Source organism: Contarinia nasturtii, unplaced genomic scaffold, assembly GCF_009176525.2.
Source record: "Contarinia nasturtii isolate CC-2019 unplaced genomic scaffold, AAFC_CNas_1.1 Cnas_scaffold_1101, whole genome shotgun sequence".
NCBI classification, from domain to species: domain Eukaryota; kingdom Metazoa; phylum Arthropoda; class Insecta; order Diptera; family Cecidomyiidae; genus Contarinia; species Contarinia nasturtii.
Window position 1 is genome coordinate 613,428 of NW_022198445.1, and position 13,330 is coordinate 626,757.

The window sequence follows — 13,330 nt, forward strand, 5'->3', positions numbered from 1 at the left end:
TTTTTTCCGAAATTTTCTTTAATCGTCTAATTAACATCGTAATTGCGCTGGGATTTTTTTTATTATAAATTGTGAATAAAAGTGTCGTTATTTATTTTTCTTTTAAAACTATGTTTTCCTGTTTCTTTTTTTATTCAGCAAAAGTTACAATTAAATTAAACATAAAAAACATGTTCATTTAGTTTAATTGTTAATACAGTAAAATATCGAGTTAAAATTGTGTTGAAAATTCGATAGTAATATTATCGTTTATTGCTTTTTTGGTTTAATCGAATTCGTACAATATAAATTAGTCAAAAATGAGGAGAATAAATCCTTTAAATACAATTTACGTAATAATAATACAATATCTTTTGCATAATAATAATTAAATCATATATAATTACAACAGTGGAAGACCAACAAATAAAATAATAGTTAAAGAAACGCATCATGATAATGAAATACGGGAAAGGCGTTCGTGAATATTGCGATTTCTGTTAACACTATTAAACGAGCTCTTCAACATAAGTGGCAGGAAAGATTCCAACACGGTCTTTTATTGCACCGACCCACCATCCATCTTCTTGTTTAATATGAACATCAATCAGATCACCTGGTAGGAAAAACAATATCGTTTTGTTATTAAACAGCAAAATGAAAGTATTAAAAGAATGTTAAATTTACCTGGATTAATTTCCAACTCATCGTCTAATTTTGGTGAGTAGGCATAAATTGCTTTGCAGTGGCTTATGATTTTTGGCGTCGATGGATTTGGTGTTGGTCGCCGATACGTCGTTCCTTGAACCGAATTTCGGCTACTGATTTCATCTTCTTCATCTTGTGAAGAAAATTCATCTGAAATGTCCAAATATGCAGACACAATTATTGTTTGCTTCAAAATTTATAGTTTTATTTTTTGTTCGGAATAAAGCTAATTACCAAAATCAGAGTCATGTTGATTAGAACCACCATCGGCAATTCCACGATCAAAGTCTATATTCTCTAAATTACGAGAATCAACAATGATCGTACTAGCAGTGCCAGCGCCCGTTGTTATTCCGACGGGGTATTCAATGGACGATTTGCTTCGGCCAAAGTTTCGATCAAAGTTTTTAATAAGCACCTCATTTTTGCTGTCAACTGTTGATGCTGCGTCATCATCATTACTGTTAATGGCCTCAGAATCTGTATTTGGTTTTTCTTCATCATTTTTTAGCCAGAGCGGTACTTTAAGTATGCTTTGCTGTAGGCCAGTGCGATCGCGTGTAATTTGAATATGTGGCCCTAGAGGATGTGATCCACGAGGTTTATGATCCAATTCCAACAGAGCCGATTGTAATTTGAAGCGAGCACCTTCCAAATAGGTCAGCATCGATCGAATCTAAATGTAAGAATTTGTGAAAAAATCAATATTATTTTCATATCCAATGGACGTACTCGGACGTTTGGCGTCAAACTATCATTCAACACTTACATGATATAATTTATCGGTGACACTTTGGTTTTCTTGTGAGTTGAGCGATTGTGATAATCCCTTGAGGCCGCTGCGTGATTTGCGTTCACGATCCAAATCGGTGCGGACCAATTGCAATAGTTTTACCAATGCCTGTGAATTCAAAATTACAATCGCATTTATAAAACGGCAAGCAATTTAATCAAAAATGGTACTTACATGCTTTCTTCGATCGCGATTCATGGCGAGTGTTGTGTGCTCACAATAGAAATCCGGCAATAATTGTTCGCTCGGACCCTCTGACACGCGCCGTATATTTTTGATAACAGACAAATCTTTTTGCACATTGCATGCATTAACATGTGGCGTGAGCCGTTCAACAATTGCCGTAAAATTTGGATTCATATCATTCGATAGTTTCAGATAAGTGGTTAAATAGGCTTTTAAACTTTGTAATCGTTGATGTTCGTGGCTTTGAAAAACGGTCGATCCACGAAGGACAGAAATTTCCCAATCGATGCGAGCACGTTCGGCACGAATGCAAAGTGTATAATATTCAACATCGGCTCGTTTCACTGATTCTTCAGCTTTGCGTCGTTTATTATCCAATTTTGCGCAATCTTTTTCTGCATTTTTAATTTCCTTGTCGACGGTAGCCGCTTTGTGTAAACCAAGCAAACCAGTACCGGTGCTACCATCTTTATTGCTGTTTAAACTATTTGTATTATTATTTATGATTGACACAGCGGACGAATTTTGATGAGCTATCGATGGTGAACGTTGAATTCGTACATCAAGCATTGCATCTTGTAGTTTTTCATTTTCACGAGCCGCTGAATGCGATGACTTTTTGGCTTTTGCCTCACTCGTTCGCCATTCGGCCAATACTCGTGCTGACTTGTCAACATTACCGTCGATCTATTGTCATCGAATTGTTTTCGAATAAAAATATAAATAAATAAATGGAAATGTACAATTGTACACGTATCAAATAATAATAATAATAAAAAACCATCATACAGTAGTCAACAAAATGGTTTTTACGTACAGCGATGTAGAGAGCGATAAAAAGAAAATAAAATTGTTTGAAAATTACCGATTTTCTCATTTTATGTTGATTATCCAGTAATTGCTTCAATGGTTTGACGATTTCTTCAGTCATTGTGGTGGAAAATTGACGATGCACTTCACTTCGACTTTCCATTTCAGCGGCGACATTGCGCCATGCCTCCGCCAATGTACCGGGCACCTCTCGGCAAGCTTTATTCAATTTTGATGCCATTTTCGACAGTGATTTTGCATACAGTTGTTCTGATTCAACTCTGTTTTATGCAGAAGACATGATATACTCGTTAAATATCGCTTTCTTTCTATCTTTTATTCAAATTTCATCAGGAAATGTATGAGTTTCTTACCGTTCTTGTAGAACCGCAACCAAATCTTTGCCGAAGTCACTGCCTTGCTTCACATACCGTCGTAGCTCTTCGAAACCATTTTGACCCTATTATAGAAAAAGAAACGACAAAAGAAAATTACTATTTAGTAAAATCATCGGGTAATTTTTTTTTTTTTCAATAACCAGAATTCACTATGAGCATTAGCTTTCATTTAACGCTATACACTTGAATGAAATGAAAGACAAATGAGGTGTTTCTTTTTTTTCTTGTCTATGAATTGTTGCTCATCACTGAGAAAACTCGATTCTATTTGCACAAAGAACGAAATTATCTTTGTGAAACGTGGTTTAAAAGAAAACATGATTGTAATTATGTAAGCGCTGGTACAAAGTGATTTCTTTTACAATTTCATTGAAAGACGAGTTGTGAATAAATAAAAACTGAATGAAGAGAGAAAAAAAAAAGCAATTTGATCGAAACAAGAAAGTAAATAAAACCGAAATGAAGACAGAAAAAAAAGCATCGTGAACACAAAAACTTGATAACAAGAACAAATTACTCTTTTTTCTGTTTGTCAATTTGAAAATGCACGCAGGCGTCTCTTCTCTGTCTTCTTGACGCTCTTTTTTTGTTTTTCTTTGTAACATTGGAATTTACACATTTTTAGATGGTCCATTGAATACGTGCACTGCCTACAATTTGCCTTTACCGCACAAAACAACAGGTTGTCATAAGAATGTTGTGTGTTGGACGTAATTCAAAGCGGTTTTTTTTTGTAAGTATAATGATCATTTTGAGATTGATTTGCCAATGGGGCTTATTGCGTCGAAACAATGTATCGAATAGAGTCACTTAAGCCAATAGACCGTTAGTTTGATGTATTGAATTCAATGAAGCATGTTTGTTGGTCAAAACTAACATTTTTTTTGGAACAAATAAAAGAAGATGGTTCGGACATCAATTACCTCTATTTCATGTAAAGTTTTTCTATTCAATGAATTGAAATCATTGCTTTCCGATCCGTTGATACGATATTGTTGGTGTTGTTCGTTGTCACCGCCATTGAATCGGTTTTGGTGTTGTTCATTATTTGTTTCCGTGACATTTTGAGTGATTTGTAAAGCGGTGCCATTTACAACAGTTACACCATCGACGGCAGTGGTTTCACCATTTGTGGATTTTGAATTGGCGCCAACACGTTGCATAGCTGAATGCTTGTTGACCACTTCCTTAATTTTCCCCTTTTCTTCGCCAATCCAATTCTTGAAGCCGCTCCATGCATTTGTCAATTTATCACGTTTCGGTGTGATATTTAAAAATCGTTGATTTCTATTTCGTAACAATGTAACGCGTCGTTCGCATGGCTTCAAATTTTCCCGATGAATTTGATATTCCAATTGATGATGATCACCGTCGACCATCGAACGAAATTCATCGGATTCGTTAATCTGACGCGTGATTTCGTTCAATTCTTCAATCGATAAGAATATATTACGTGCATCAAGACTTTGAAATGATGCCGATTTCATATCAAAATCAAGCGCTTCCTCATCGATAACCGAACCATTAACAGTGATACTATTACGGCTATTATGAAAACTACTATCACTTTCGATGCTTTGCTTCGATCCGATACGAAAACCATTGTAAACATTATTGTAATTATTTTTCACTGTCACCACCGGTTCAATGAATTGATTCGTTATTTCCATGCTGGGTGAACGCTGTAAATATACGCTTAATTCGGTTTTATGTAAATTGGTCGCTGATTTTGAACGATTCCCAATGAAATTTCCATTGTTATTAACTTCACCAGTTGTGGCAATGGTGGTGGCGATGATTGGCAGTGGTTTTATTTTGGCATATGCACTTTCGACGATTCTTTCTTCGTTGCTCGATGCGGATGAATGAAAACTCGATTGTTGCGTATCCAATGAACTATTTGCATCATGATAACTATCCGATTGATCTGAATTGCGTTGCAATTGACTGCAATCACTGTGCCGAAAGAGTGTTGTATCGATGATGGAATCGGTGTCGATTGTTGTTTTCGAAATTAAAATTGGTGCGCCAATTTCAAGTTTGTGATCGTCTGAATTGCGACCATTCATGTCATAGCTTCCAGTTATTTGGATTGGGGGATCTTTTCGATTTGCCGATTTCCGTAAAAATCGAACATTCGAATAACGTTTTGATATTTTATCGAATAGACTGAAGTCATTGTGAACACCATCGTCTGGTTTGTACTTCATCGATTTTAATTTGTTCATTTTCTCGTTAATTTTCCGCTTTTTTCGGATCGTTTCGACTTTCTGTTTATACTCGCCAATTATTTATTCTGTGTTGTTTTTGTATCGTTGTTTTCGATTCAACGTTGACTCAGCATTTTTTACTCTGTTTGCGCATCGGTAGAACTATAAAGTGATGATACGGAGAATACAATTTTGTAAGAAAAAAACTACTTAGAAAACATTTTTGACGTTTAAATCTGAACTTTCAGTAGCCAATTCGATGTGTCGAATGAAAATGGCATCGCATGAAAACAAAGTTGTTAATTTAGTTTTAGTTAATTGGAACAACGAAAAAAAAAATTCAAGAGTATTTTGTACGACTAACATTTGGTTTAGAGATATATTCACACAGGGCAATGTCCATATGATTTTCAATGAAGATTCATCGTGATAATGATTTAAACTGAATTTTACAACCAATTTTCCGTACTGAGATTTGTGTCGACTTTACGCACATGAATTCAGCAAACGTAAATGAAAAACATTCACACCACCAACAACAACAAAATGTTACAATGTTTATCATTTCATCTGCGGAACCATTTACATTAAAACCATCTGCGAGTGGAAAGTGATTTATGCTCCGGGAAATGGCCAATGAATCTGATTCAAGCATGCTCCAAATTATAATTATGGCTTATTAATATACAACGTTTTTAAATTGTACTAATAAAATTGTTTCATTAAAATGGAACGAGCAAATAGAACCAAAGACCATTAAACATTGACCAAAAATATTTGCATAGAAAGCAGATTAGATTGCTAGTTTGAGATGTACGGTACAAATTAACGGATAATTGAAAATGTATGTAAAGTGCAATTTCATGGTGGTTTTCATCTCTGTATCTTAATAAAAAACCAAATTCATTTCGAGTGCCCGTAACGCTTTGAATGAAGTACATCTCGTCTTTAACGAAAAAAACCCATTTCATCTTCGATCTTCTATTGTTTTAACACACTAAAGTGCTCTTGCTGTGTAGTACACAGTGTGTACCCATGCATACGGATTGTAAAAATCGTGATGAATTGAAACAAAAATACAGAATCGAAATGTGCTTGATGATGTGGTTAAAAAACGTCTTTTGCATGAAACACTATTTATTTAAGATCGACAGCAAAACCACTTGCACAATTATGGAAAACAAATCGCCTGTTTAAGGCTTGAAAATGGTCATTCTCTTAAACGTACATAAATTCAATTTTTCTTTTCTATAGGGCTATCAATCAAGCGATTACATCGAGTCGATCGGACGCAATTTTTGTATAAGAAGTGTGTTTTGTGAAATATACAAAAATTGAATGAACAAACAAGCAACGCGAGAGTTAAAAATGAATGGTTATTGTTTTTTCAGTGTTCTCGCGTAATCATAAAGCATATGTAATCTGTATGTGCCGGTAAATGTAAATGAAGCGTCGATATGAATATTGTATATTTTAATTGTGGATTTTTATTCATACGATACCTTACGGCGATTGATCGGAAAGAACCGATGTACACAAACACAACCACACGTTTGCATATGACGTTAAATATACGGCGCAGTAATTTTACAGAAAAAAAATTGCATCGGTTTGACATATGAAATTCGTCAAAAAAAAAACAGTGGCTGTTGATTGTTTATAGCCCCTGGTTGAGTGCAAATTTCTGGTTGGCATTTGTTGTGTGGGGTTTGCTTGGATTAAGCAAATATTCCATGAAATGTGATAGTGCTTTTTTTTTCGCTTAGGTTGATGTTGTGTTTTGCCACTAATCCGAGTCAAAGGTGCCTAATATTTGCAAAGACGCTTTTCCATACATTTTCCATGTCGTTTGTTTCGCGTTGAAGTGTATTATTGATTGAGTTCGGTTTATTTTCATATTGAAAACAATATATTGTTAAAGTCGTTTTGAAGTCGTCGCATATATGTGTGTGTAAGTATCAAATGCCATAATTCTATTGAAGGTGAGCCAAAGTTAGTAGCAACACTTCACGTAGACGACAAACAATGAGCAATAGGTAAAGATTTCGAGTACGATGCACAGTAGAATTTGCATTAATTGACTCAAATTGCAACCGTATGGCGGTTCAATGAACGATCGAATATTTCTCATGTTTTGACGTCTACGGTCGTGTATGTTATGCATACACATTCGTATATCGTGCGCTCGCCAATCAAATTAAACTCTCTTCGATGTATGCGGAATAGAGTGTTTCGATCGCAATTTATATGTTTAATTTTTCGTTCGAGACCACTTAAGTGTCCATGGGAGTTATAATCTGTGTTTACGATTTGCGTGGGATGCCTCTTCAGATGATTGTTTGCTTCACAGTGCGGGAGAAACAGAAAATTAAAAAAAATCACGTTAGACATTTTTACAATTCTAAATAGATTGAGTGCTAATGCTAATGTGACTATCTAGTGGTCACACATAACAATCATAAGACGCTAGTAAATCAATTCGTTTCCGTTGAAAAGTTGTTTCTTGCCACTCTTGTTTATCGCTCTTCGGTTTGTTGACATTTCGAAATGCATTCGTTCTATTTATACGATTGTTCTCTGCAGTTAATTAAAGAGTTCCGACGGAATGATTGTTGCTACACTCAAAATACAGCAATGGTATTGATGGATGCTTTCGATTCTAATTACAAACTAAGTTGATAATTTGAGGCCATCACAATTTCAATACGCAACAATTATGATAAATAAACGCGTGAGTTGATCGCCCATTGTTTCAATTTCAATTGAACGCAGAAGAAGTAAATAATAACCGGAAATATGATATTATCACACGTGTCAAATCACCATAAAATCGACGGATGTTATCGTTCAACACATCAAATGGAACATAAAATAGGCAAAAGCATACTATAAGAGGATTTTATCAATGTTAAGCAATCAATAAAATGAGATTAACATCTCTCTCGGCGTGATAGTAAATAAGAGGGAAAATTGGAAAAAAAAGAATTAGTCAATGCATCTTGGATGCGAACGAAACAGAACAGAAAATCAAATCCAATGCTTGGGATAATGGAGATCGTTATAAATACCAACAGGTTTCCAATCCATTAACCTGCGCATCGAATTTATTGTAAATGGAAAGAGATAGAGAGGGGCGAGAGAGACAGAAAAATTGACGTGCATATGATATGCATGCATGGTACATCTATGATTATTGCCCACTAGCGATCCGCGCACGCATTTATGCACCAAACACACATACACGGCATAAATAATAATAAACTATATAAACCGCGAGATTCATGATGAAGCATTAAAGTATAAAATCATCATTTCATTCGCTTCAATAAAAATGATATCGGACTTTTCTATACAATTTTAATTTCATTCTAAATTCCCATTTAATCGGATTGTCTGTTTGTTCTGCGTTCATCGTTTTCATGAATACATTTAACACATTTTCAATTTTGAATGCATCTCATTCGTTCGGCTGTTTTAAAGTGAAACGTGTTTGCAGCATCTCTAAGCCGACTATAAATTAACTGATTTCAATAGAATCTATCTCTCTCTCTCTCTTCGACTTCTTCTCTCTTCACTTGATAGAAATATACTTGTAATGATGATCGCACACTGTTTACTTGCTCGTTTGCACTGGACGGGGCTATTTTCGATTTTGAAAACCGTGCACTTCAATCTTCACAATGCATCGTGATTGCTGCACGACGTTAAGAAGCAGCAGCGACACAAGCGTTTACAATTTTTTTTTTGTGATATATACAAGTCCATCGTCAGTGATGTTGATATGAACTGTGTAAATGCAACTGCAGTGATTTACAACTTGAATAACAGACGAAATGCAGATCGTGCAACGCCTATAAGCAATTTTTCAATTTTCCGATGTGTACAGTTGATCGCATTGATTTTGATATTTCGTTTTGTGAATTGGATGTAATTCTCGTCGCTTGTTTTGGAGGAGGAGAGGAGAAGCACAGACAAAGAACGGCCAATGCAAGTAAATAAATTGTTGAATCGCATGTATAATTGCAAAACCAATTGAGATTTACATCATAACTTTTTTTTGTTAGATTCTCCCGGTAGATTTGGCGAACTGTTGTGACGGCCAGTCGCTTCATTTCAACCATACATAGCAGTCATCTCAATTCGACAATTGTCGGTTTTCACCATCACTTTTTGTACTGGCGATACTGGTCGCTTTCATTGTTTCAGTTCACTCTGTGAACACATATCGATTGCATAACGTGTGTGAGTGTATGAGATATGACATACGGGTTACAACCCAAAAAGTCACCATTGGCAATATAGTAACATTTTTTTTCTTCAAATCTGGCGCTTTTCATGTGCATACAGACAAAGAACTCAAATCATCCATCATTCTGAAATGTACTGAATGTACAATTTTAAACAACAGTGATTTGTTTTCAATGCATCCGAAGTGAATGTTTTGCGAAGGCTCGCACTCTTTGTGCATAATAAATAACAAACACATGTGAAAATGGCGCTTCTATAATCATACGTTTGCAACGAGCAAATTCAATCGGCTCAGATCAGTTGATTTTTTTTTTCTTTCACTCGATCTCTCTCTCTCTCTATCACTCTCATTCGACGACTTTATTTTCCTTCAATCTCGACCACGGGCGAAAACAAATTATTACTTCTTTTTGTTTTAAGGAGATGCAATAACAACGAAACTGACGCCAAAAATATGTATATTCTTCGTTTGTTTTGACTGCAACATCAATGCAAACGATGATGATTTCTATCTATCTCAATTGTTTTGAGCAGATGCAATTTTTCTCTTTTCATTTTCATCAGTTTCTTGCATTGGCCATGTAATCAGGAAAATAAAAGCGATTGAATTTCAAAGCCATAAAATATTTTCGAGGTATTGAGTTATGGTAGATTTTTCTGTGAATCGAGAAATCGAAAATGCATTGAATTCGTGCATTTGAGTGAAAATGTTGTTCTGGTTTCTAGATAATCTGTATTCAAACCGAGAGTTGACTCATATTTTGTATTTCGAAATACGTTACCCATAAATTCCGATCGTTCGAGAGAAAAAACATGTATGTAGGTATGTGGCCAAACCTATCGCTTTTGAGAACAATGAATGGCTTTTTGTCCAAGCTGCAAGAATTCATATGGAATTTAAACGCGCAATGACACACAAAACCGATTGGACATTACGGCGAATATTTTAAATCTGAGTTTTTTTTTATCAACACATTTTATCTGTTTGGGGCCAAATTGAGAAAGCCAAAACAAATAAACCGTACACAGATAACGAATACGATCACATGTATAGCGATTGTGACATTTCACAAGTAAATAAATTAATAACCATTTAATGTGGTTCACACCTCAAGTAAATATAGGCGAACGAACGCACGCTCGCTCCAAAGATAATCATTGCAATGTGCACGCAATTATACGTGCTTTGCTTGAATGTGCTCGAATTGGTGTAAAACGGATGATTATTTTTCTCATTGTTTCAACAATTAACAATGGAACATAAATCGAATTGTGCGGACAAAAGTGTGAGTGAGCAAATGAGCGCGAGAAATGCAAGCAATGATAATTGTATAGAAACTGAAATTATTTGTCGATTTTTCTATCATTTGGAGCTGAAGTGAAAATATGAAAAACAAATTGTGTGAAACAAAACAAATAGGAGCCCACAAATAATGGTTTTTTTTTTATTTCATTTATTCGCGCGCAAATTCGTTTTCAGTACAATTCAAATGGAGCCGACAATGAACGAAACGAACACAAATAAAAAGCAAAGCAAAAAAAAAAAATAACAACAAACTTCTTTGCGAAGTCGTAATAAGTTTGAAAAATGAACGAAAACTGAGCAAAACAGTGGATAAGATAAGAAACCATAACAATATTTGTTCGATACATTTTTCATTGCAAGAGTATTCCGGTTCTGTCAAGGTGTGAATTAGTTTTTAATGAATTTACTTGCAGCGGAAAAAATCAGTATTTCTCTCGTTTGAAATCTTGTTAATTATTAGCGCCTTTTTTTGCAATCATTTATAAATAGAAATTATTATGCGAAAATATTGCCAAGTGCCAAACGGAATGCATAAATGTGCACATATGCTTAGAAATGTAAATAAAAATGAATTGGAATCGAAATTGTCCATTTTACGGTCTCAGCACAAATGAACTGCCAATCGGTTCTCGATTTGAGCATAAAATAAAAACTCATTACAGTCATTTGAAATTCACAACATACAGGTGGCTAAATATAGAAAATGTACCCGTCGATCGTCGCCGTCGATCACATTGAGCAATTGCTTGTGCGCCAATTGTAACATTTTGCTTGGTCGTTCGTATATTATTTATGCCTTAGCTTTCTATGCACCAAATCGGCTTCAATAAATAATCGATGGGTGAGATAGAGCACCAGCATAAAAAAAACACGTTTGATGATTTCATTTTCTCTCAAAGTCACAGTTCGATAAGAAAGCATCGAACATTGTAAGTAAAATTCATGTGATCGAGTTTAATTATATCTATTCCGATAAAAGTCAAATTACGGTGTAAATACGATGAAGAAAGGCAACACAACAACAACAACAACAACAAAAACGATGCCGCAAAAGAAAGACGACAAATACCAAACGGCCAAGAAAAACGGACAGAAAAAGTTAATGCAAAATAACATGAAATGCCGAACCAAATTGAATTAAATTGTAATTTACAACATTCCAATTAAAAAAAAATATAAACACAAAGTTGAAATGCTACCGATCTCTCTTGTATATTGATTGCGTGTGAGATAAAAGAGAGAGAGAGAGAGAAAGAGAGAGAGTTGTTGATTTCATGACCAAAACCCAGATAAACAGTTGCTTGACCTTAGCGTAATGGATGCGACAAAAGTGCATCATCTTCTTCGTTGGTGCGTCATTAAATTCTGGTTTTGACCCGTTTTTAATTCGGGCAACATTTGTGTGTGTGTGTGTGTTGATGCGGGAATCCAAATTAATGATCATATCACACCATGTCTCAAGGTGAATCTGTATTTCTTCCACATCGATAATGCATAATTTTCAATTTCACATTTTTCAGCTGCAGGCGAAATTGATTGTTGTAACTGCCATTATATTCTGGTTGAAAACTGCAACCGTAATTAGTATAGACATTTTATATTTCAATTGAGTGTAGCGCGTTAATTTTGTCATCGATTACATAGACCGATCAATTTGAGTGTGTGTGTTTGTCGTAAGAAATGATTGGCTCTTTTCACTCTCATTAGTAGACACACCGCCTCTTAAATAACGCTCTAAACTCGAATGGTGTGAACCATTATAGTTTAAGAAAACAGAAACAATACTCACTACTCATGACGATTTGAGAGAGAGAGAGAGAGAGAGAGAGAAACACCGTGCGAGAAAACACACATCGCACAAGATCGTGATTGCGAGAATCGTTTTTCGAAATAATTAATTCTCTTTACTGTGATACGTGTCATTTTCCTTTTTTTTTTTATTCGTATTGCAGTGTATAAGATACAACGTATGTTTTTTTATGATGACAATGTGTCGCAGCATATTAAGTTGCTTATTCAACATATGCACAAAAAGATCGCCGGCGTATTTCAACACCATATTAAATGCGAACGCAATCTGAAAACGATTGTTTTTGATAATGATGGCGCTGAAAGATACATGCAAAATAACCAGTTATCGCAAGAGTAAAAAGAAACAAAAACAAAAGAAAAACGCATTGAAAAGCAATTCAACGAGCGTTATGATTAATTCAATTAATAACTGATTGCCATTTGAGATGCCTCAAAATTGGCATTTTGCGATCCAAAACCATTGTTCGCATAATATCACTTTTCGAAATCGTTTAACGCCCGGCCGATCATGTTTTCTTTCCTCTTCACTTCAATAACAAAATGAAAAGAGCATTGTTGAGTTTCGATTGGTGATCAATGATCTCACTGTTTGTGCTTCATTCAAATGCAAATTGGCGTTCTGTTTCAATGCATTAATAAGCAATCAACATCGATTGACAATGTGTGTGTATGTTTTCTTTTCGTTGTGCTCGTTTTTATTTCGATTTTCAGTGTACCGTAACCGTAAATGTTATGATATATTTTGTGCGTTTCTTTTTCTTTTCTTTTCTTTTCTTGAAGAGGAGAGGCACTCATTAATCGAAAACGATGCGATCGAAACATAAATACGCGCGCCTGTGTGTGCGTGTGTGTATGAGCATCGTTGTGGGCTCGAAATTGA

General features: G+C 35.1%; 2 protein-coding genes across 5 annotated transcripts in view; one reads left to right on the plus strand and one right to left on the minus strand.

The window, feature by feature from the left end:
• The window catches only part of LOC116344673, a 19,087-nt gene continuing 5,757 nt past the window's right edge, over nucleotides 1-13,330 (minus strand). For 2 of the 4 annotated variants that reach the window (XM_031773322.1, XM_031773323.1), the window contains exons 2-10: nucleotides 6,587-7,426; nucleotides 3,798-5,246; nucleotides 2,851-2,936; nucleotides 2,532-2,757; nucleotides 1,655-2,353; nucleotides 1,457-1,588; nucleotides 922-1,363; nucleotides 667-837; nucleotides 1-595 (exon numbers count right to left, since the gene is read on the minus strand). In XM_031773322.1, coding sequence (XP_031629182.1) covers nucleotides 489-595; nucleotides 667-837; nucleotides 922-1,363; nucleotides 1,457-1,588; nucleotides 1,655-2,353; nucleotides 2,532-2,757; nucleotides 2,851-2,936; nucleotides 3,798-5,102 — 3,168 coding nt within the window. In that variant the 5' untranslated portion in view covers nucleotides 5,103-5,246; nucleotides 6,587-7,426 and the 3' untranslated portion in view covers nucleotides 1-488. The remainder of the gene's footprint in view (nucleotides 596-666; nucleotides 838-921; nucleotides 1,364-1,456; nucleotides 1,589-1,654; nucleotides 2,354-2,531; nucleotides 2,758-2,850; nucleotides 2,937-3,797; nucleotides 5,247-6,586; nucleotides 7,427-13,330) is intronic. The other 2 variants (XM_031773321.1, XM_031773324.1) reach the window with 1 other exon arrangement.
• Nucleotides 6,905-13,330, plus strand: part of LOC116344675 (tesmin) — a 23,683-nt gene continuing 17,257 nt past the window's right edge. Inside the window, exon 1 of the mRNA XM_031773329.1 lies at nucleotides 6,905-7,035. Within this exon, the coding sequence (XP_031629189.1) occupies nucleotides 7,028-7,035 (8 nt within the window). The 5' untranslated portion in view covers nucleotides 6,905-7,027. The remainder of the gene's footprint in view (nucleotides 7,036-13,330) is intronic.